A 24,041-nucleotide genomic window follows, 5' to 3' on the forward strand; every position below is an offset into this window, starting at 1 on the left:
GGTTCAGACAAATCAATATTGTTTGGCTTGCCACATTGACATTGCAAACGTCGAGTTACGTTGCCCCCGATGTTGTCCCCGCATTTAGTCATTTTTGGTGATTCTCTTCTTTTATACAACTTGGTAATTGATATTGATAACTCTTGAAAACTTGTCATCCGATTTTCCAAAGTTAGAGATGATTTTTATTCATCTTGGAGTGTTGTTCCATGAAGGGTTGTAAACAAATCGAGCAAGTTTTTTTCGAGCCATCTTGATAAATATTTGATTCGTATTTGAATTATTGAACTCTAATACATTCGAACTTTTTTCAAGTCAAACTCGAGCCAAAATTATATATTTCGATAATTAGCGAGCTACTCGCGAATAAATATTAAGACTCATAAGCGGCTCGCGAATTATCGAACTATATAATTTTAACTCGAATTCGACCCGAAAAAAGTTCGAATGTGTTAGAGTTCGTATATGTGTGTGTATATATATATATATATATATATATATATATATATATATATATATATATATATATATATATATATATATAGTTTTCGAACGTTTCGAGCTGCCGAACCTTCATTATCAAACCTTTCTATCTGAACAATAGTTCGAATAGATCGCGAAGAGATTCGAAGATTCATAGCTGAAGTCGAACTCGAGCAAAAAAAGAAAAAAAATCCGACCTTCAAATCGAGCTCGAACTCGAATATACTAAATTCGAGCCTTATATTTTTATTGAAATTCGACTCGATTCTATTCGTTTACACCCCTAGTTCCAAATTTTTCGTGTAAAGCTCGTGCAAATCTTTTCCAGATTATTTGATGCAACCCGCATGAAACGGACGAGTCGGGTCGGGTACTCTGCCGGGTATGCAGTCAAAATGTTGAAGGAAATATGAATTAGACGCTTCTCTTGAACTTTAAGACTCCTCGAGTGATTTGGAAAACCTGTTAATGAGGAAATAACCACGTGAATGGGCGCCGGAGGGGTGTCCGGCGTAGCCACTCCGATGCTTAAGTCAGCAAGGTGTTCAAGCAAGAAGACCAATGTAGCCAAGTGATGGCTGTGATGATTGGTGTGTGGTGAATGAGAGTATTAAATGTCAATTGATGTTTTGATAGATAGTAAATGCGAATAAAGAACCTGGCATTTATAGTAGAGGATGCAATGATGACCTCGTTCTTCGTGTGAGAGCATTAATTATAATAGGGTGGCTGATTATACCCTATGGTTCTGACATGTCAAATCGCACACTTGTCAAATCCAGGCCACTTGATTTATTGACCACTTGTAATAATGTCAGAGATAGATTGGCTATAAACACTGCTTTATCGGCGGCATTAAATGCTTCACTTATATCGAGGTGGTCAGGGTGAGGTATTTCCCGGGATTTCTCATAAGAACATAAATGCATAATGTCTCAGGGAGATTATGTTTCGGGTGCTCACATGGCCTGGCCTCTGACCGACCGACCTTTTCGCGGGTTCCTCCATCCATCCTCTCGTTATTCCGGGTAATTTCATGACTCGGGTGTTGATCCGTCCAATCATTTTATCGGTATAGTTAGAACCTTTTATTTTCCTGACCCGAGCATTAACCGTGGATATACTCCATGGCCCGAGAAGTCCCGGGGCTTATCTATGACCCGGGATATTTCGGGTCATCATTATTAAACACATTTTGGGCTCTTTCTTGTCATTGCTGTAAACTCTTTGGTAGATTCCAAAGTGGTGAGTATATTGAGTCTTGCATTGTGCTAGCTACCTGCTACTTCTCCTGCAATTTCCGGTGTCAGGTTGAATCCTATTTTGGAGTATTTGGATTTCGATTTAGCCATGTGAACAATAATACTAGTTAACCTGCAAGAAAGCAAGGTCAGCATTCCAAATTTCCCATGGTGTAGTGTACTCTACTACCTAGTACCTTGTAAACCTATAGCAAAAGAATCTAGCTAGTTTTATAAATCGGTGGAGCACTTAATATTTTGGTGGCTTCGTCACAAGATTATGCGGGGTGGGACAAGGGCCAGGTACGTTCACGTGGGCTCACAATACTTATTATTTACGTATATTAGCATGCACCAAAGAATTCATACTTCAGGCATACATACTAGTTTGAATTATATTTTAATTCGTAAATCTTTACAATCACCATGTTTTTTTTTGGTTGTTGCCATTCATAAATGAATTTGTATTTTTAACAATAATTAAAAGATTATTTGAGAAGATTATTGTAACGATCATGGGCCGTAAGCTGATCCAACAAGAGACTCAGCTCATATCTATGCATCACTAGGGTCATACCATACATCGTCGTTCATAGAATATCTCACCCCTGAAAAGTGGTTTCTTCCGTCTCTTCTAGCACTTGAACTCAAGATCTTCAAACTTAAGTACCTAGATTCTTAAAGTGTTGGGTGCATAGGCATGAGCGAAGTCTCATGTTGGGTCGATCTACGACTCATGGTTGTTACAATTATGGAAAGTATTTTTCATGGCATATGTTTTTATACAAATTTTGTTCATCCTTGAAATCCAATATCAAGTTTGAACAATAATTTCTATATATACTCTATATATTTATGTATATATATATATATATATATATATAGAAAATCCAACAAGTAAACAATTTTTCAAAGTGAGTACCTAACTTAGGATAAGTGTTGGTAGAGTCTCAATCATATAGGCACCATGACATGGTATGAAATGGAACAAATTATTATTTTTCCAATTAGAGATGAAAAAGTACCCAAAATACCCAAAATGCAATGAGATTTTTTATTTTAGGTGAGAACCTAAGGCTAAAGGCCACGAGTGTAGCTAGGCTTTCCAAGATTTCAAAGTTTTCATAGAGTGTCCATTAAGTTATTAATCGTTAGAGATGGATCAAGTGGTTGGGACAATTGTTTATCATAAAGAATGTGGGAAGGATAATAATTGGTGGAGTCGGAGTTTCACTTTCTAGCTTAATTATGTCGAGTGAGTCTCATGTGAGATCGTCTCACGGATCATAATCTGTGAGACGGGTCAACCTTACTCATATTCACAATAAAAAGTAATACTTTTAGCATAAAAAATAATATATTTTCATGGGTGACCCAAATAAGAGATCCGTCTCACAAATACGATCATTGAGACCGTCTCACACAAGTTTTTGTCAATTATGTCATACCTTGAAAATTTATTGCTTTAGTCTTAATTTAGTTTTCATTTAATAATTTTTTTTTTGTATTTCTTTGGCCACTAAATCTAATGAATATTATTTATTTGATATTGATGTTCTCGTACGTGACTCGTATAACGAGAAAAAAGTTATACTACATATGTTAAGAGTAACAACGAGCTTTTTTTCTTTCATTTTGAAATATTGTGTGTTTTGCTTTACTTTCATTTTTTTTATTAGATGAATTTTAATTAATATAAAACATAAGATTTATTCTCGTCATATGAGTTAATTAAAACAACATCAGTGTCAAGTAAAGTGGATTTAGTGACTTCTCATGAAAAAAGACCAAATAAAAAAATTTAAGTTACTGAATGAAAATCAAATTTTGACGAGTTACGTTATTAAAATCCAATATAGACCAACTCATATGGCTAAAATCATAGTTTTTTCTCACTTTTATTTCGGACGAAAAATCTGAATTTACACGTCACTCATCATATTGTTCATCTTTTAATAATTGTCATTTGATAAACATTTCAGATTCACAAAAGAAGCAATAATTAAATTACTGACGATTTCAACGATTTAAGGTATAGCATAATCTCACCATCACATGCATCTGTGAATCATAAAATATTACGAGCACGGATTGCAATTAATAAATACTTCTTTCCTTATGTTAACCCAAAATCATGATTTTTTTTTAGTTCGGAAGATAAATGTTATAAATGTGTCTCGAATCAGAAACATCGTCTCATATTTAGGATTTGGTGTTGGATAATTTATAAGTCATTGATCTAATCTTCAAAAAAAAAAAGAAAATTTATTATCTCCTTGTCTTTTATCAAAAAAATAAATCTAGAATTCAATAAATTTATAATTTAAAGAGTTGTACTAACCTACAACTTTACTGGGGTCATGCGTCTAATAGACATCACTCTACTTAGTATAACACACCCAATGAAACATAGATTTTTCTAAGAGTAGGTTTTTTATGAGACGGTCTCACGAATCTTTATCTGTGAGACGAGTCAATCCTACCGATATTCACAATAAAAGTAATACTCTTAGCATAAAAAGTAATACTTTTTCATGAATGACCCAAATAAGAGATCTATCTCACAAAATACAATCCATCAGACCGTCTCACACAAGTTTGTTCTTTTTGCTAATATCCTTATAGAAATAATCATTGTTGCAATAGCTATTCAATTTTTCCACCAAACATGATGGGCCAACCAGCAAAACACTTGTCTGGCACTATTTGAATAACCACAATAATTTGATACCACAAAGTTAGATTATTTTAACAAATATAATGAGTTTATCTATATTATTAAAATCCATAAACAATGACTTTATTATTGGCTACGTCTACACATTCCGCACCCAATCAAACCCACAAATTATATGTTGGCGTATATGGTTGACATAATGAATCCATCGCTATTATATTTCACCACATTTTTCTTTCTTTTCCCCCTGCCTTGTCTCCTTCAATAGACCAAACAACAATGTTTTAAAAAAAATAAGACAAGACAACATTAAAGTTTATATTTCTAATTTTATATTATATATATATACATATATATATATAGGCTTGTTAGGGTAACGTGGGCGCTCAGCTGTTTTTTTTTGTTTTTGTTTTATTATTTTTTTTTTAAAAAATAAAATATTATATTTTAAAATAATATAATAACTTCTCGTAATTTCAAACAAGTTTTTGCCAAACTTTATTATATTTTCTCCATTTGAGGCACAGTTTTTGTGTCATGTTATCAACTTTGATAATATATTTTTATTAAACACACTCTCTTAATCTAATGAGGATTTTTCTTGAACCAGAATTCTATAATTATGAATAAAGTAAATAAATAATTAGGCGTAAAATAAAAGGTTAGAGTAATATGTAATGTACTGATTCCGAGAGAATTTATTTAAAGGCAGTTGAATTCTGTGCACGAGTTATTTAATTAATGATAATCCAACTTAGTCTCCGACGTAATTTCCGTACCTTTTATATTTGTCAATGTCAAATATATTCTGAGCATAATATAATAAGTAATATTTTTTCATTAATAACCCAAATAAAATATCTGTTTCGTAATGACAAAAAATTCGATTTCGGATTTTTTGTGCGTGAATGACAAAAAATAAAAAGAATTTTTTTACGTGGATTCTGTGATTTTGAGCGTTTGTCGTGATTCTGTTAAATAAATAAATAAAAAGATTTTTTAAAAAAAATTTTAAAAATAAAAATAAAATAAAATAAAATAAAATAAACAGCTGGGCGCCAGCACATCGCCAGTTGTGCAGGCGCCCACGTTACCCCAGGGTAACAAGACAGTTTTTTATAAAATGACAAACGTTCGATTTTAATTTTTAGATATCTTTTAGTCCTACATTTTTTTGCGCCAAAATTTGACGACTCCATAGAGTGGTTTTCTAACTAGACTACCCCTTTTTAGGGTTTGAAATTTAATTTCTTCCAGTAGTGGCGATGTCTTTGTCAAGATAAAAATATAAATAAACAAATTACATAAATGAGACTAATATAACTATAGCAGTAATATTATAGTTCAAATTCCATTAACTATTTAATTGATCCACCTACGTTGGTAAATATGGTGAGAAAATATTATCTTTCAAATATACATTATCTGCATTTGTACATAGTTTTCACTAATATTAAATCAATCGTCGTAATTTTTTAATACCATATGAAAGAAAAATTCGACCAAATATTACAACTGTGATTACAATACATGATGCATATAATTACGGTTCTCAACCAACACCAACACCTCCTAATTTTGACTTCGTTAACATTTCCTACATATCTTGAGCTTATTTCATGCTCTCATGCTCAAAATTTGAAAGTTCGCGAGCGCGAGCGCGCTATTAGCATTATTTCATGCTCGAGATTTCTTCGTTCGGGAACGTGATACATACTGCCCTATATCTATATGCTTAAGAATTTTGCTCGAGATAGACGTACGAGTACTACTAAACATAATTGTAATAAACCTTTTTTTTTTTTTGAAGGTAAACAGCTCCATTAAGATGATAAAGAAAGATCATGTTCTACAGCTTTCAACAACCAAGTAGGAAAACCACATGTTCCCCACTCTAAATTAGACAACAAAATCAAAGCCTTGTGGGCTAAAAGATGAGCTACTCCATTGGCAGATCTCTTCATATGGTGAATCGATAAGAAATTATGCTCATGAAGCATAGAATGAATCTCCAAAGCTAAGGCACCGACTGATCCCAATTCTTCTTCAGGTTTGGTTACTGCATGGACCGCCTGAAGAGAGTCTGAAAAGATACAAACATTAGCAAACTGTTGGGCCATACAATAATCCATTCCAAATCTTAAAGCTTCTAATTCAGCACCCTTAATCGACCCCTGATTTCGTATCAATTTTGCCTTGGCTCCTAAAAGAAGCCCATGAGAGTCTCGAATAACAGCCCCAACACTGAATAGGTTATTTGCCTCATCCCAACCTGCATCCACATCAAGCCTCACCTGACCAACAGTCGGCCGTTTCCATAGAGTATCAGCAATAATCTGCTCTTGCAAAGGCAACACTTTGCATGATTCACTTGCCATTCGAAAAGCCCCCAACAAAGAAAAAGCCCATCCCACTTCTATATCAACTGGTAACAGCTTATCGGCATGCAGAAGCTTACATAAATCACTCCAGATAGCCCAAGACACAATGGCAAACACTTCAAACTCTTCCTTACCACAAGTTTTTAATATTAGTAAGCCACAATCAACAAAGGAACACTCCTTGAGTTTGCACAAATAAATCCAAAAACTTGTATTTTTCCAAACCTTTTTCACAAAAGAACAAAACAGAAGGCAATGGCTAGTCGAAGCATAGTTAAAATTGCATAAAGGACACCTACCATCAGTCGGTACATGGTGTGATTGCAAGTTCGCTGACGTAGGTAAGAAATTCCTAGACGCCCGCCACATAAATATCCGGATTTTAGGAGGTACATGAAGTTGCCAGATAACCTTCCACCAAGACTGCAAAGAATGCGACGATTGAGAAGGAGGGGGAGCAAAGCTGTTCGCTTCTAGTCTATATCCATCTCTGACTGAGTACTTCCCATTTGAACTGCCATGCCAATATCTGATATCAGTACAACCTCTCCTATTCAGAGGGATGTCTAGGATGGCTTCAGCTTCTGGCCTCGAAAAAATCTGGCGGATAATGGAATCATACCAGGACCCATTTGGTGAAATGAAGGAGGCCACTTTAAGATTACCATCTAACAAAGTATTATTTTTGCATCGAAAAGAAGGCAAACCCGGAATCCAAGGATCCAACTTTGCTGAAATTTTCTCACCTGTTCCCACTCTCCAACACAGACCTTTACTAATCAGCTCCCTGCCCCAAAGAAAAGACCTCCAAACAAAAGAAGGGTTAGAGCCCAATCCTGCATCCATAATGTCTGAATTTTTAAAGTATCTCGCTTTGAGGATTCTCGCCATTAAAGATTCAGGATTTTGAACCACTCTCCACACTTGCTTAGCCACAAGAGCTTTATTGAAAGCTACCATATTACGAAATCCCATCCCACCAAAGCACTTAGGCTTGCATAGATCATTCCAGTTCAACCAGTGCATACTTTTAGATTCTCTGTTATTGCCCCACCAGAATTTAGCACACATCCTTTCAATCTCATGACATAAAGAAGTTGGTAATTTAAAACACGACATAGCAAAGGAAGGAATTGCTTGCAGAACCGATTTAATGAGAACCTCTCGACCACCCATAGAGAAAAATTTGTTGCTCCAGCCCTGAATTTTCTTACTAATCCGCTCACGAATGTAGGCAAATTGTAATCGTTTACTACGAAGTGAGAAAGTAGGTAGGCCCAAGTAAAATTCATGCCCCTTAACAACATCCACATCCAATACTCTCCTGATTTCCTCAATTGACAAAGCCGGAGTACTCGGACTGAACGTGAGGGCAGATTTATCGTAATTAATCAGTTGTCCCGACGCCGAAGCATAGCTATGTAAACAATTACGAACATTCTCACAGTCCTTCTTTGTCGCTTTAAAGAAAATAAGACTGTCATCAGCAAAGAACAAATGCGAGACACTCGGACAAGAAGCGGCAATCTTAACTCCATTAAATTTTCTAAGCTCTGCTGCCTTAGAAAGAATAGACGACAAACCTTGAGCACAAAGAACAAAGAGATAGGGTGAAAGCGGATCTCCTTGTCTTAACCCTCGACGCGGATGAATAACTCCGTAAATCGACTGGTTTAGCTTGAATGAGTAAGAGACTGAAGTAACACACCTCATGATGAGATCCACCCACACCATCGCGAATCCCAACCGGAGCAAAATCGCCCTTAAAAAGTCCCACTCCACTCGGTCGTAAGCTTTACTCATATCAAGTTTAAGCGCAGCGAACCCAGATTTTGCTTTCTTATTATTTCTGATCCAATGCATACATTCAAAGCCAACAACCACATTATCTAAGATCAGCCGCCCAGGAACAAAGGCACTTTGATGTGGGTCTATAACATGAGCCAAAATCGAACGAAATCGATTTGTAATTGTTCGTGCAACAATTTTGTAACAAGTATTACAAAGACTAATAGGCCTGAAATCCTTCAATGACACAGGATCCTTGACTTTGGGGATAAGAGAAATAATGGTAGCATTCCAATCCGAGAGATCGCCCTGGTTATTAAGAATCGCAAGAACTGCCGAGGTGATATCAACTCCAATAACTGGCCATAATTTTTGATAAAATAAGGCTGTGAAACCATCAGGACCCGGTGCTTTAGATGGATGCATATCAAACACTGCCTTCCGAATTTCTTCCGCAGAAAATGGTGAGCAAAGAAAATCATTCATATGGTCCTCCACCACTGGATCAATACAATGCATCACTGTTTCAATGTCTCGCTGTTGAGGACTAGAAGAAGAGAATAGTGTATCAAAATACTCTGTAATGCTATCTGCCATGTCGTGATCATCCTCAACCCATTCGTCCTTGGAATTGAAAAATCCCTTTATGATATTAGTTTGTCGTCGAGTGGAGGCAAAGCTGTGGAAGAATTTTGTATTTCGATCTCCTTGGTTCAACCAGTTAACTCGGGCTCTCTGTTTCCAGTGGATTTCTTCTTGTTCCGATAATTTCTCAATTTCTTTCTCCAACTCACAAATGCGGTTTTGATTATCTTTAGCGATATGGGACCACTGTAAACAGTTAAGCTCTTCACGCAGAGTCTTAATTTTATTACCCATTCTGTTGAATCTGATCCCCGCCCAGTTTGAAAGTTCAACACTACACTGAGAGAGTTTTGCTTTGAGGGTAGAATGAGCACGAGATTTATCCCAATTTAACTTGAAAGTTTGTGTAAAATCATCTTCTAGCAACCATTTGTGCTCAAAAGTAAAACGCCTCGGGTATTTCTTGATAATACGATGAGCACGAGGAACCAAAGTCAGAGAGATTGGTCTGTGATCGGACCCAAAATAATCTAAATTTTCCACCGACGCTGTTGGGAACCGACGACGCCAATCTAAATTACACACAAACCGATCCAATCTAGCAAATATAGCATCATCTCCTTTCCTTCTGTTGCTCCACGTAAACTTGTCGCCCTTACAAAAAAGATCCTGAAGACCACAATCTTCAAGAGCAGTAGAAAAATCTATCATTTGAGACAAAGATCTAACCGAACCCCCAATTTTCTCCGATTCAAATAAAATCTCATTGAAATCCCCTCCAACCAGCCACGGAAAACATTGGAGCTCAGAAATACCTGCAATTCTCTTAAGAAGTTGCCAAGAGAAAGTTCGCATGGAAGTCACTGGATTACCATAAAAACCTGTAAATCTCCATTTAAACATGTTTTGTGCAATAATACAGTCAATATGTCCCGAAGAATAAGATTGAATATTGATATCGATAGAGTCTTGCCAGAGAAGCAGCAAACCCCCACAGCGGCGATCACAGTCAACAGAGAAACAACCAGTATAATTTAAACCACAAGTCCACTTACGACACTGATGTGATAAAAGCTTAGTTTCACAAATAAAAATAAACAATGGGTTACTTACAGCGATAAGACGCCGGAGTTCACGGATTGCACGTGGGTTCCCAAGCCCCCGTGCATTCCAAGTTACACAACTCATTGGGATTGGCGGGGCTGCATCGCAGCCACCGCCGGAGTACCGCTATCTTCTTGTAGTAGAGTAATCTCCTTCTTCATTCGTTTCTCCCAGGTAACTAAAGTATCTTGCTCAGCCATTTGCCGTTTCATGGAACTCTTCATCGATGATCCTCCCACAGACGGTTCCCCTGCATTATGTATCCCTCGTGCCAACCGCTTCCACTTTGGCTTACTGCTTGTAGCCACAGCTTTAGCTTTTGAAACCGTTGATTGAACTTCAGTGTTAACATGTTGCACCATTTGGTCGATAATATCCAAACCTGGGGACCCCATGTTAGCAAATTGAACATCCGCATTACGACTCAAGTTTTCATCCATTTCACTCTTATCTGGAGAAGAATCTGTTTCCTGATTTACAAGATTAATCGGAACCATCGCCAACGGTTCGCCACACTCCTCCTCTTCATTCTGGGAAATTGCAGTAGGCGAAGTACTACGGTTTGTACTTGAACCTTTTGGTGAGTAAGCTTTTCGCTCCCCTGAATGAGATAATGCACGAATCCAATTACCAAATTTTTGTTCTGTTTCTTCTTCCTCATGTTTATCACAATCTCTAGCAACATGCCCAAGCCTCCCACAAATGAAGCAAAAATTTGGTAACCGTTCATACAATAGCAAAATGCAAATTTCTTCCGGCAATTCTTCGGGTTTAATCCAAATCCCCTGTTTCAGTGGCTTATTGATATCTAATACGACACGTACTCTGACAAATTTACCAGTGCATCTCCCATCTTCTCCACAATCCACCTCAATAACCTTACCAATTTGTGCAGCAATATTACGGATGATTTTCGCATGCATAAATGCTAAAGGTGCATTGTGGAATTGCACCCACAATGCAACTTCATCAAAGACCATATCCCAAGGCTTCTGGAGTCCCACCGGTGCCTTAAAAATCACCAAATCTTTGAAAAAATTCCAAGGACCATCAGTAAGTGCATGACGTTGATCAAGGGGAGACTCAAAATCCAGTAAGAACATATTTTCCCCAATTACCTCAACCTTTACCGATTTCTTTGCCTGAAGGATACGAGGCATCTGTGTCCTGAAAGCTTCACGATTCACCACCCGCGTTGACAGCACTTTCCCCACCAAGCAAGATTTCAATTCTTGTTGCCCAAAGTTAGTCAAATCTGCAGAAATAACGAGAGGACCTTCTTCATTTTTACCAGAAATTTTCAAACTATTGACTCTCCTTGCAATTTCCTCCGGATCCATGACAAAGGATACTCCTTAGCACCAAGCCGAGGAGAAGAAACCTACGCTAAGGCAGGAGATCTACTTTCACCGAGGCCTTCAAGAAAGAGGCTGAAAAACCCCTCAGAAGGAGACGGGAGAGAAAACCGTGTGAAATGACTTTTCACTTTTGTAATAATAATAATAAACCTTTTTATTCCCAACAAATTAGAAACAAATCATATCTTATCGAATTTAATTCTACCAAATTATATATAATCCTTTTGTTTAAAATAAACTAAATTTTTCGACACAACATGGTGGCATGCTGCATTGAACTTTATTAAACATCTGCATTTGCTCAGGCTTATCTTAGGCTATAGGCATATGTCTGTTAAAGTAGATGTCCTGCAAGTCAACGGCTGGCTAGAGAATTTATTGACTCGAATGAAATAAACGATCTTTATTTTAATATAATTTAACTTTTTGTTATTTCATTTTACTTTATCTGTATACACATGCAATCAGTATAGATAAAGTCATTGATTATACTTTAATACAAATGAATCGTAATCGATCTTGAAACTTATTTGTAAACACTGTATATTCTAAATTTGTTCCTAGTCGATTATTCAGTCGTCTAAAATAAGGATAAAAACCGCTTGAGCTTGAGACTAGCATCTGTGATGTGTACGGTGTTTCATGGTAGGTGCATAAAGATGTCCAATCATGCAGATGAGTAATTCTAAGATGATTGTACCGAACAACCATCCATCGGACTTTCCGAGTGGTTATCATTTATCGAGAAAAAAATATGTGGTTGTGATTATACATGACTAGTCCTTACGACCCGAGACAACACTGAGACTCTACATACTAAGATTATGCTTTGACTCGTTTACCGACTCCGCGGGGGTCACATTGTGGCGAGGTTGAGTGCAATTGCGAAAAGTGTAGGAGTCAATACATTGTAGTCGGGGATTCACCACTCACCTATGAGTGTGGATATCCTATGTGATATAACGAGATACTAGTGCATGAAGTCTCTGGCTAGAGTGTGAGATGTACATTAGAGAAAAAGTTCTCTAGTTGTGCATACGATGACACTGTGAATATTTCATGATTGTATCACACAGCTATCGAATTTAATATGAAAGCCTCGATGAACCAATAGTTGCATATTTGATCGGGATATATGAGATGAAGAGACTGTAATGTACGTTAATAATAACCGACTGGTTCCTGCAGATACTATCAGCGATACCTAGGGAATCATGGGGGCGATGTTACTATACGCTCTTACTATTATTCAATGGGTTTTATCAGAAAATGATTTCTGACATTCTTATGATCAAATGTTGGTGCATGGAATTAGATAAATTAAGATAAGCCTGAATAAAGGAGAATATTCTGAATCACAGTGAGTTGTGAACACACGACTAGCTGTATCTCTGAACAATTGAGGGTCACACAAGTAGTGAATCATTTTGTTCCCGTTGAGAGAATAAATTCAAGGAGTTGAATTTAAGATAATTAAATTTTGAGATAATGAATTGAAGGAGTTGAATTTATATAAAATTATGATTTAGTAAATTCAAGGAGTTTAATTTATGATAATTAAATTTTGAGAGAATAAATTCAAGGAGTTGAATTTATATAAAATTATGATATAGTAAATTCAAGGAGTTGAATTTATGATAATTCAACTTTGAGATAATAAATTCAATGAGTTGAATTTATGAGATAGTAAATTCAAGAAGTTGAATTTATGATATTTAAAATTCGGAAAGAATAAATTCAAGGAATTGAATTTATAAAATTTGATAATTTAAATTATTAAACTCACAAGTTGAGTTTATTAAATATTAAATTTAATGTAGTTGGAAGTATGTTTAATGGGCTTGGAAACATACTAAATAATTAAAGTTCTTAATGAACTTTGATATAATTAATTAAGCTAGTTAGGCTAGTCCAATTATTTAATCAAACCATTTAATGTTAATTATGGAACATAAAGCTACAATTAAGGTAATTATGTTAAGGCTTTTGTTTTAAGCAATGCTAGCCTCCACTAACCTCTATTCTCTTCTTTGCAATTTTTGAAAATTGCACTCCCTTCTCTCGAAAAATTCGGCCACTCCTATTTTTCAAGGTTTTGAGCCGCCTCTCAATTTTTGTTCTCCGATGTGAAAATATCTTCTTCAAAATCTTCTTTCCTCAATCTCTTAATCCAGTCTACGACTGGATTACTTGTTTTTCTTCTAAATTGCACTCAAAAGTTTGTATAGAATTCAACAAAATCTACATCCGCTAACATTGAAGTAGTTGGTGCCGAGTGATTTAGTAGGTAAATTATAAACTTCCTATGAATGTTTTTTTTAATTTAAACCATACGAGTGTCCAAGATAATATTTTGAATGTCAAAATTTAAAAAAAAAATAAGCTTCTGCTATATTTTGAACACAAGAAAACCGATAAATCAACAATGTCCTCCGCCACATATTCAGTTTGTGTCCAAAAAGTAGGTACAGCTCATATTTCAGAAACACGTGTGCCTCTCTATATTCTCAAATGTTTGTATAATTTGGGACCGGTCCATCTCATTTTAAAACTTTTCCACAATCGAGTATATCGCTACATATTGCTGGAAAAAATACTTTAAAATGTGAAATTCTCACGTTATTTAAATGTGACCATGTATCAAAATGTGTAGCATAACTGCATAACCAGTCCAATTTAAGTGGAGAAACTTTGGTACTTAGATAGTTACACATTACCTTAAGAATGACGAGATAGATTTACCTTTCCGATTATTCACCAACAAAATATTGCACGTGTTTTACAAAGAAATAAAAAGTTGCACATTAAATTTTAATACTTAGACGTAATTATGTAAGCATGCAATGCATGCCCGGATGTCATTAAACGTTGGGATGAAACATGCATATGACAAATAAATATAATTGTTGTCAGAAACAAATTTATGTCGTAACCAAACTTGTGACAATGGAAAAAACTATAAAGCAAAGAAGGCTTGAAGGGATCATCCACACCATGGGAGAAAGCATGAAAAAACTTGGTTCTGGTGCTGGAATCCAACCATGCAAAAGCCAAAATTAAGGATAACTAAGTCCTTTTTTTCGGTGTTACCCACATTCATATTGTGATCTTCACATCCACAACTTTACATTTGATCATGTGTCCTATCCCCCTGATATACAACCAGGCCCCACTTCAGCATTGTCAAACAGATGTCGAAAGCAGAGAGGGCTATCACTTTTACCTGATTCGACCTTATAACGCTTAAAACAGACTACACACAAAAGTAAAACTCCATTGATGTTTAGTAAATCTTGAACCGCAACTGCATACAAAACCACAGTTTTTATACATAGTTTTCGATTCTCAAGTACAACACTAAATGAGAGAAATTATGTAGAAGTCGTGTAAATATTGAATGTCATCGCACAAAAAGTCATATGGTTGCGTCTTCCTCGGATCTCAAGCCAAATGCTAAAAATTAGTGTAACTAAATCATAAAACAATACTGAGTTAAAACCAGGGTTATCTTGGTTCTTGAGTTAAAACTGGGGACTTTTTTAAATAAACTCAGAGACATAAGCATTCAACTTTATTTACAAGAGCTTAGACGTTTTACATTGCACGCATAGGAAGGTTACTTGATGATAAAACAGTGCCACCAGATATGCCTTGTATAGTTTTCTATCCAAACATATAACACAATATCAAACCATGCAAATGATACAATTCTTCTAATCTGAATAACTATCAAAGTCAAACAACAATTTTTCCGGTCAAAGAAAAAGTAAGTAAACAATATGCTTGATGGAGTTTTAAGCAACTGGACTAATAAAATATGATCAAACATGGACTTTTTTGTGTTTAAAGTGCAGAGTATTCGGGCCTTTACTTTTTCAAGAAAAAGCTAAAGAAAAAAGAATACTAGGCATATTTGGCCAAAAACTTACATCGCAGAAGAGGCAAAAAGCTAAAACAGGATTCTCACTTTCTGTTTCAGTGATGACTCTGAGGCATCCAGTAGGGGCCGTCTTAAGTTTTCGATCTCCAGCGAACCTGAGTTTTTCATGGAGTATGACATCAGTTTGTACAATCAATGGAGGGTAGAAATTGGAGGTGAATGGAACTCATTGAATCCATAGTAAAAAAGGCAAGTACCTTGAGAATATAGTACATTTATCGTACAAAAGAATGCAGAATCGTATTTGGCCAAATTGAAGTTAGAAAGTACTGAAACAATGGACTTACTACTGGGGTATAATGGTACCAATCTGTTTACTCAAGAAAGCTAAAAAAGTATATGTGCATATTTTTCCCCCGAAGATTCAATTGTAACTCACCTCATATCCCATCTTCTCATCTCTTTTCGTATCTCAAATTTCTGGATCCGTATCTGCTCACGCATGTCGCACATGACCCAACTGAAATGAATTTGCTTCGGTTTAATACTAGGTGTAGCATAGTATAAAATCAAAGCTGATCCTGTAAAGTGGTAGGTCTCCTTTTTCTTCTATATATACATCTCCATTAAGAAATTAAGGATGGCTAAGAGAAATCCTCAAGCGCTCATTCCTAAACAATATTCTACCATATCCACTTCAAAGCATTTCTTAACTGCTTAAACCACTCTTTAAAGTCTCTTCCATATTGTTCACTTCTTAGTTTATTATTCAAAATATAATATTCTCTTCATTCCCCTTCAATTTGTAGAACTATGAGACATGTTTACTCTAAATATCATAACAGCTTCAAACAAAAAGTTCTAGTCTTCAGAGTTCTACTATTTTTCTTGCATGGCTTCGCAATCCATAGAGAGCACCCTTTTTCTAACCACAACTTTGTTTCCACTACTGAGTCTCCACACTTGGTCCCATCGATCATGCAATCTACAATAGGAATCCTGACATTTGATGGGCACTTAAGTTTTGAGAACATCGATCATGCAGCCAAGGACTTTGGCAATAGATACCATCTAATGCCATCAGCAGTTTTATATCCAAAATCCATTTCCGATATTTCCTCTATCATTAAATATATTTTTTGTATGGATAAAAGTTCACAACTTACAGTTGCAGCTAGAGGACGTGGTCACTCCCTGGAAGGCCAAGCACAGGCATATGGTGGTGTTGTTATTAACATGGAATCTCTACAGATGCCAGAAATAAGTTTTCACATTGGAAAATGTCCCTATGTCGATGTATCAGCTGGACAACTTTGGATTAGCATCCTCCATGCTAGTCTTGAAAAAGGATTGGCTCCAAAATCATGGACTGATTATCTTCATCTCACAGTTGGGGGCACTTTATCAAATGCTGGAATCAGTGGGCAAGCATTTCGGCACGGACCACAGATCAACAATGTCTACCAACTAGAAGTAGTCACAGGTTGGAGCTATACATGCAATGCACCATTTCTGGTGATATAAAAGTGATACAAACAAATTTATGGTTTATGCGCAAGAGTATTTTGACAACTAAATGTATTAATGCGGGCGAAAAAAATAAAAGGTGCTCATCTTACTCATTTTATGTAGGCAGGGGAGAAGTGGTAACTTGTTCAAAAAATAATAATACCGACCTCTTCCATGCTGTACTTGGAGGACTTGGACAATTCGGTATCATCACCAAAGCCAGAATCGCCCTTGAGCCAGCACCCAAAATGGTACTATGCATAAAGGTCATTGCAAAAGTCACAATACATTTTATAGCCATCATTTCGTAATTTAAAAAATACCTCTTCTCATAGGTTAAATGGATCAGGGCACTTTATTCGGACTTTACTTTATTCACCCACGACCAGGAGCTTTTAATATCTGCTGAAGGATCTTTTGATTATATAGAAGGATTTGTCATTATAAATAGAACTGGTTTACTAAATAACTGGAGATCATCTTTCAATCCCAAAGATCCAGTCCAGGCCAACCAGTTCATTTCCGATGGTAAAATTCTATTTTGCCTTGAAGTTGCAAAATACTTTAATCCGGATGAGACAGATCATATCGATAAGGCAAGAAACTTTATTTCATATTCAGTACAACTTAAAATATGGTCAAAAGTTGCTTAGTCTTCTCTACTGTTCTTCAAAATGCAGGATATTGATACCCTTTTATCGGGGTTAAGTAACATCCCTTCCACTCTCTTCCTGTCAGAAGTTTCTTATGTAGATTTTCTAGACAGAGTTCATGTGTCTGAAATAAAACTCCAAGAAAAGGGTTTGTGGGAAATACCGCACCCATGGCTAAATCTTCTCATTCCAAGAAGCAAGATTCATATCTTCGCGCAAGAAGTTTTCGGGAACATCATTAATGACACCAGCAACGGCCCTGTACTGATCTATCCAATAGACAAATCGAGGTACCAATCTTAGAACACATAAACCTCTAAAATGAATTTTAAATATTAGAAGTGAAGAGAAAACGTAAAAACAACACAATATTTTCGAGGCTACGTTATAAAGGCTTGCACAATACCAGACACAATAGCCTAAGGGCTAAAATTCTTCCAACTTATGCTAATTAGATTACAATCACCACTTTCTAGTAACAAATCAAAAAGAGATCATAATTTCACTAAAATCACATCTTGTTCCAAAATATGTTCTTTGATTTGGAGCATTTTCATTCTCGCAGGTGGGAAAAGGAAACATCTTTAATTACACCCGAGGAAGATGTTTTCTACCTAGTCGCATTCCTATCTTCGGCAAGACCATCTTCCACCGGAAAAGACGGTCTAGACCACATTTTGTCCCAAAACAACAAAATTCTAAAATTTTGTGAAAAGTCAGATCTTGGTATCAAACAGTACTTGCCTCATTATAGCTCTCAAGAAGAGTGGAAAGCTCACTTTGGCATTCACTGGGAAGCATTCTTCAGAAGGAAATTGACTTATGATCCCCTCGCAATTTTAGCTCCTGGACAAGGAATCTTTCAAAGAGTACATTCCTTTGACCAACAGCAACCTTAAAGATGCATCAGTTTGTGTTATAGCTCAAGGCACGTTGATAAAGCTTCATAAATGTAAATGACGTAGAACTTCAAATTCTCAATCTCAGTTACGGCTCAACATATTTGCATTTCCCACTTATATTAACTACTGATCTCAGAGATAAAAGCAAAAATTCGCTTTTATGCTTCCTTAATCTTACTATAGAGTATATTAAATTAGATTATAGTTAATGTTTAAAGAGCTATTACAAAGATAAAACGCATTGTTCTCAAAAGTAGGGCAGAATCAGCTGCAAGTCCATAAAGGAAATCAGAAATCATTGACAGACAGATCACTTGAACATTTAAAAAGGACTTTTAAGTAGAATGAAGCAGTATCTATCACAAACAACAAGTTATTCAGCATAAACTTGTGATTGCAAAATATTCATGTTGAATCATTAGTCCAGCCAAGACCAGGCCGAGCAGTATCTTTCTCTAAATCTTCATAGTCTTCAACATCACGAATATGGGCCTCAAAATCAGTGAAATCACTTGCAACTGGAAGGAAACTACTGATATCATCTGTAGCTCTAAATCCTCCAGCCCTTGTAACTTCGTCAGCTGTGGGAGAAGCCTCCATATATGTTGCTTCACAAGAATCTCCAGGTGGGGTCACATGCGGCTCAACATTCTCATTGCCTTTACATTGGTTTTACCAACTTCTGGAATGACTTCAAAAGAAGCATACGGTCCAGAATTTTTATCATCTAAATCTTCATATTCTTGGGCATCATGCAACTTTGCCTCCATGTCGGTGAAATCACCTGCACATGAAATCCTAATGGTTGTGTCATTTGTAACTCCAAAGCCTTCAGTCAGCACAACGTTGTCGCCGGTAACAAGAGCTTCCATATTTACTCTGACCAAAGCATCTCTTGTTGCAGGAGACAAACGCTCAGGTAGCCGCTCAGTCATGTCCACCATGATGACTTTTGAATACAATTCAAACATTTTTATGAAGGGATTGCATCGCTTGAATCGTTAATACTAAATATACCATAATATTTTTAAAAAAAATTCTAATGACCGCTGATTTTGACTTGGGTCTAATAAAATTGCTAGACAAGTACATCAGTACATGGGGATTACCTTCGAATATTTTTTAATTTCTCTTCCATGCTTAATAAAATTGTAATAAAATCTCTATATTCAAAAAAATTTATAGAACATATTCAAAATAAAAATAACGAAAAGGGGAGTGATAGGATAATAACACCATAAAATTTTGAGTTGTAGCTTAAAATATTTCTAATAAAGCAATACATTTAGTAATAAGATCTCAATCAATTTCTTCAACTTGAAAAGAAGACGCAACAATGAAATTATAAAACGGATGGAGCAAATTTTTATATGATAATATTGTATTAAACAAATGATAAAGAGAATTCCAACTGACTTTTAATGATAGTAAGAAACATTTTATGTTTAACACGATTATTTTCACATAAATGTTTAAATTCTTTATCATATCTTTCTTGACGCATCAATTTACCACAAGATTTGAATTTTTCTGCCGAATTGCAACTATTATCAGAGAAACCGTCTTTAATACATAAGTTAATTATATGACATGCACATCTATCATGAAATAATTCACCATTTAACTTTGGTTTGATAATGATATTTAATTTTCTTATCGCAATATTATTGTTTGATGCATTGTCTAAGGTAAGGACATAATTATATTCTCAACATGATGTTATCTACAAATATTTATGATATATCTAGCAATTGTGTAACTAGTGTGAGTTTCATCGAAATATTCCAGTGCTAAAATTCTTTTTTTGCAAACACCATATATAAAAATTTAATGACATGTAATGACAAGATAAGATTAATTTTAAACACTAAATTAACATTAGTTGTCAAACTAACTATGCACTTAATTTTTGAAAGAGGGTCAACTAATATTTTTATATTATGTATAAGTTTCAAAATATTGTCAAGTGTATAACTAGAAACATTAAGAAAACCTGGTTGGATAGTGGTGATAAGTTTGATAAAATCATCATATTCACAAATAAATAAAATGTAGTTCATATCTAATTACAAATCTAACAAGAGCTCTACAAGAAAATTTAGCGGTTATTACAAAATTTGATATAGTCCTAGGATTAATTTGTTGTTAAGTTGGTCCTCTATCACATGGTTGTAAATTTTCTTCATCAAAATAATGTTTTCTAATCAAGTGTTTTCTGAACGTTCTGGTGTTACAATTGGAACCACCTGTTATATATTCAAAAGAAGTTTTACATACTTCACAAATTGCAACAAAATCATTGATACCTTGTTTTTGTGGATTTCAGAGTGATCCCAAATTTTTCTTTGTTTTGTACGTCTAGACGCCCTACTCTCAGTCGTGGTGGTTGTCCCAGTTGAACCAATTAAATCTCCAATGCCCCCGACGACGCCAGCCAAATGTTCCTCTCCATTTCTGCCATCAAAATCGTCACCAAAATAATTCTCGAAGTTCAAATTTTCTTGAAATTCCATATATAATCATGTTAACATTAGCACCACTTCTACGAGCACCACCACAATGGCTTGAATAAGAGGCCATCAAGAAAAATAGTAAATTATTTAGAATACAAACAAAATAAATTATATGGCGGAAAAATGATAAATAAAGTTGGTGAGACCATTGAATTGAAATAATTGAATTAAACCATACAAAATTACAATAATTGTTAGAAGTTAGAATTTAGAAATAAGATAATTGAAGTTGAGAGAATGATAGAATTTGTAACAAATGAATATCTATTTATAATAATAAAAAAAAGACTAATATGTAACTAAAATAAATTACAATTTGGGGGCCAATCTGCAATTTAATTCTGCAGATTTGGCCAAAGAGCTGTTAGACTCGTTGGGCCCAAGATATATATGTGGAACAACTTGTAACATTTTTTTAATTTTTTTAAAAAGTAAACCGGTACCCGCTACGGTTCCGGTTTAGATTACGCGTGGAAAATCTTTCCGGTCCCGGTTCATTTTTAAAGAACCAACCCAAACCACTTTCTAATTGGTTTGGGCTGGTTTCGATTCCAATGTATAGCGTCAAAAGTCTCTTTTCCATGAATTTGGGTTTCAATATTTGATACTTCCCTTGAAAAGCCTTTAAAAATACAAAAAAAAAAAAAAAAATAGTCCTTCTATGTTTGAAATCATGAAAATCGAGCTTGGAACCGATACGATTCAAAATTTGGATTTTTCTTTAATTTTCGTGATTCTACATATATTTCAGGATTTTCAACCCATGCTCGAGTAGGTTGATGCATGTGTTGTTCAAAAATTTTCTTCTTTAGCTTTGCCATAACCCGCACATAGTTGTACACTTATGTGTGTTGGTATGTACTTTCTACTATTGACCACTTTCTACTATCAACCTGTTGGTATTTGTCCCAAAATCAAATAATTTAATTAATGTGAGAAATATTTTAATATTGTTTTTGCATGCATGTTAATTTGATGATTTATAAATATCTGAAATCCCAAGATTATTATTATGTGTTTTAAATATTTGTATAAGTGTTATATACATGAGGATATTATTTAAAATATAATGATCTAAATATGTCCGCCATTAGAAATTAAAGTTGGGGGATCTTTAATTTAATATTTGTATAAGTGTTATATACATGAGGATATGCATGTTTATTTAAGTGTTGATTCCGGACTTGAATAATAAGAGCGCTAAATTTATGATTAGATCATAAACATATTATTCATTAGAGAATCAAAGAGAGTTAAGGAAAAAGATATAATTAAAGAGGTTAGGCGAAAAATACCTAGCTTTAATTATGGACTATTCATTTTTGTTGAGTAAATTTATATCTATTTTTTCAACGTTGATATAGTCCGTTGATATAGTCACTATCATTTTTTCAAGTGACTATATCAACGGACTATTCATTTTTGTTGAGTAATTTTATATCTATTTTTTCAAGAGTGCAATTCCAAGTTTTCCCATGTCATCTCCGATTTACTTCGAACACTTATGATATATAATAGATTTACTAACCTATAATTTTTGAATTTTAAGTCATTGCTCAATTTCAATTTTTTTTGGAAAATCGTAAAAAAAAATGTTTTTTTCTTTTGTGATACCTTTATCTCATCTCAATCAATTAATTTTGAATTAATTTTCAAACAATAATTTGTGATAGAGATCACAAAAGGATATACATTCCAAATATTTAATTTTGAATTATTAATATCAATTATTTTCTCTTTGAAATATTTATTAGATAAATATTTGAGAAACTAATTCTGAATTATGATGGAGATGAGATCTTCTCAACTATTCATGGTGATCCTTGTTATACTATATATATATATATAAAAGGATACGGAATGTTATATATAATATAATAATAGATTGAGTAGTGGAGTAGATCATGATTCTTCCACTTCAATCACGTAAATCACTTCCCTAAAAAGAGGGAAGTGATATTAAATTTAAACAAAAACTTGTTTTATATCATATATATAGAAAAGATATGATTTTGAGATGAAAAATATTAACAAATTGAGAAAAATGTACAGAATGATATATTTTTCTTGATTTTTATCAATGAGATTTATAAATAGAGAAATATATCAGTGTACCGGTCAGAGGGAAAAAAAGGAAATGAGCAATATAGAAACATACGAAAAGGTTTTTGGTGACGCCCACACTTCCTCCACTTCAATCACGTAAATCACTTCCCTAGAAAGAGGGAAGAGATATTAAATTTAAACAAAAACTTGTTGAAAAGATATGATTTTGGGATGAAAAATCTTAACAAATTGAGAAAAATGTACACCATGATATATTTTTCTTGATTTTTCTCAATGAGATTTATAAATAGAGAAATATATCAGTGTACCGGTCAGAGGGAAAAAAAAAAGAGCAATATAGAAACATGTGACACCTCTGACCGGTTTTAATAAAATAGCAACAGAAATTAAAATTTTTCCTTAAAATGGAACAAGAATTCAAAATGCATTTCATAAATAATCAAAAGTATACACATGATCAATAAAATGATACATCAAAAAGCAAAATATCATTCTTATGATCATGTCCAAAATGTCATCAAAATATCTTCTTCCTTCCATCTTTGGTATGCATATGACTCCGGCCCACAATCAACGTCCCGGTCCGTCGCTCTTATCTGCATCACATGAAATAACTGAAATGAGTATAAAACTCAGCAAGTGGAACTCTTACATAGCAATGATACATAGCATACTCTGAAAATCATGACTTTGAAAACATTAAATACCATCGACTCTAAAACATGAATAACATAGCAATATAACAATAAGATGGTATTTGTCTTTTCTCTGTTGGATTGATATCTATATAGTATCTCTGTCTCTTACCTATATCCCATCGATATAAATCGATAACTCTGAGGGATATATGTAATGCCCAGGAATTATAGAATTGATAAACCAAGATTATTAATCTTCATT

At 34.7% G+C, this 24,041-nt stretch overlaps 1 protein-coding gene and 1 long non-coding RNA gene across 3 annotated transcripts; one reads left to right on the forward strand and one right to left on the reverse strand.

Annotated features, from left to right (window-relative positions):
• Positions 1-14,557: 14,557 nt before the first annotated feature.
• On the reverse strand, positions 14,558-15,683 carry LOC140839521 (uncharacterized). 2 transcript variants are annotated; one of them, XR_012119740.1, is made up of 4 exons: positions 15,585-15,683; positions 15,197-15,280; positions 14,841-14,921; positions 14,558-14,768 (listed from the first exon to the last, which is right to left on the reverse strand). It is a non-coding gene; the product is annotated as an uncharacterized lncRNA (long non-coding RNA). The 2 variants fall into 2 exon arrangements; XR_012119739.1 differs by having other exon boundaries at positions 14,558-14,921.
• On the forward strand, positions 15,291-19,486 carry LOC140839520 (cytokinin dehydrogenase 9-like). The gene is made up of 5 exons (XM_073206274.1): positions 15,291-16,980; positions 17,130-17,257; positions 17,342-17,602; positions 17,687-17,949; positions 18,225-19,486. The coding sequence occupies exons 1-5, from the start codon at positions 16,311-16,313 to the stop codon at positions 18,556-18,558; spliced, it is 1,656 nt and encodes a 551-aa protein (XP_073062375.1). The 5' UTR covers positions 15,291-16,310; the 3' UTR covers positions 18,559-19,486.
• The last annotated feature ends 4,555 nt before the right edge of the window (positions 19,487-24,041 follow it).

The sequence above is a fragment of the Primulina eburnea genome, chromosome 8, assembly GCF_022965805.1.
Source record: "Primulina eburnea isolate SZY01 chromosome 8, ASM2296580v1, whole genome shotgun sequence".
Taxonomy (NCBI): Eukaryota; Viridiplantae; Streptophyta; class Magnoliopsida; order Lamiales; family Gesneriaceae; genus Primulina; species Primulina eburnea.